The sequence below is a fragment of the Sphaeroforma arctica genome (assembly GCF_001186125.1).
Source record: "Sphaeroforma arctica JP610 unplaced genomic scaffold supercont1.4452, whole genome shotgun sequence".
Classification (NCBI taxonomy): domain Eukaryota; class Ichthyosporea; order Ichthyophonida; genus Sphaeroforma; species Sphaeroforma arctica.
Window position 1 is genome coordinate 708 of NW_014036106.1, and position 1,204 is coordinate 1,911.

General features: G+C 47.5%; 1 protein-coding gene across 1 annotated transcript; it reads right to left on the reverse strand.

Annotated features, from left to right (window-relative positions):
• Positions 1-624: 624 nt before the first annotated feature.
• On the reverse strand, positions 625-923 carry SARC_14319 (hypothetical protein; the record flags this gene model as incomplete). The annotated part of the gene is made up of 1 exon (XM_014291550.1): positions 625-923. A coding segment is annotated over one exon (299 nt), but the record flags the coding sequence as incomplete, so codon positions are not given.
• Between the last annotated feature and the right edge of the window lie 281 nt (positions 924-1,204).

A 1,204-nucleotide genomic window follows, 5' to 3' on the forward strand; every position in this document is an offset into this window, starting at 1 on the left:
ACTTAGTACTAGCTATTCTCTACTACTCTGCTAGAGTAGCGAGGGCCTACTCTAGTACTATTTATAATTTTACAAGCACAACCCCTAAAACCAAAGGAGAGTACATTTTTTTATGAGTATGTATGTATGTAGTAGCCTACATACGTAGAGAGGAGACAAGGGCCCGAATTCCCGCATCTGCCGTGCTCAATTTGGGATGGTTTTTGTCCTTCGGACAATATTCCGATCAGGCATATTATTTTATTCTCTAGAGGGACATGTGTTATCTGTATTATAGCGTGTTATGTATTCTGTACTATACTAATATCATCTATGAGTCGACTCTCTCCCTGACAGCCTGATTCCCTCTCTCAGAGTCAGGTGAGACCATCAAGACTTTGACTCTGTGTTGAGTAAAATGCTGAAAGAGTTTGAGAGAGACACTCACAGTCTCACACTGCGTCTGGAGGAGTGAGGAGTTAAGGACTGTGAGAGACAGACTTAGGAGTTAGGGCTCATGAAGTCCTGAGAGGCTGAGACCCCTTGAGAGTGACTCTCTGAGAGTCTGAGACAGCTGGCTGAGAGCCTGGACTCCTGGAGTCCCCTGTGAGAGACAGAGAGAGAGAGAGGGCAGAGGCCTTTGACTTTCGAGTCTTCTCTTCTTGCGGGCTGGCTGAGACAGAGAGAGGCTCTTCTTGCGGGCTGCCTGAGACAGAGAGAGGCTCTTCTTGCGGCCTTGGCGCCTTGGCGCCTTGCCTTTTATGTTATTAATCCCAAACTCAGAGTCCCAGAGACCCAGACTCCCGGACTCCCAGACGGGCAGGAAGCCTCTTGGGCTCCTGGCGGTCTGGCCCTCTCTGGACCCCTGGGGTGGACAGTGCGGGCTAGGCTCAGAGAGTGAGTATGTAGATATGTATGTAGTATGTAAATATTTGGAAGCCCTTGCCCCTCAGGCCTCGGCCCTCTCGGAGTGGCCAGTGGCGATGGGCCGGGGACGAGTCACGAGTGGGCTCGGCCTCTGCTCGACTTCAAGTATGTGTGAATAAAATTAATACCGCGTCATTGTTCGATGATGATCAACCAAAATGATCGTATGTTGTTGCCGTTGGTGGCGCCGTGTCGCCGTGGGTCGGTTGTACGTATATGTATATACTTTTTATTTATTTTTATAAAAAAGTTAAAACAAAAAACTTAAATAAATAAATATGTGTAAATAAATTGTACA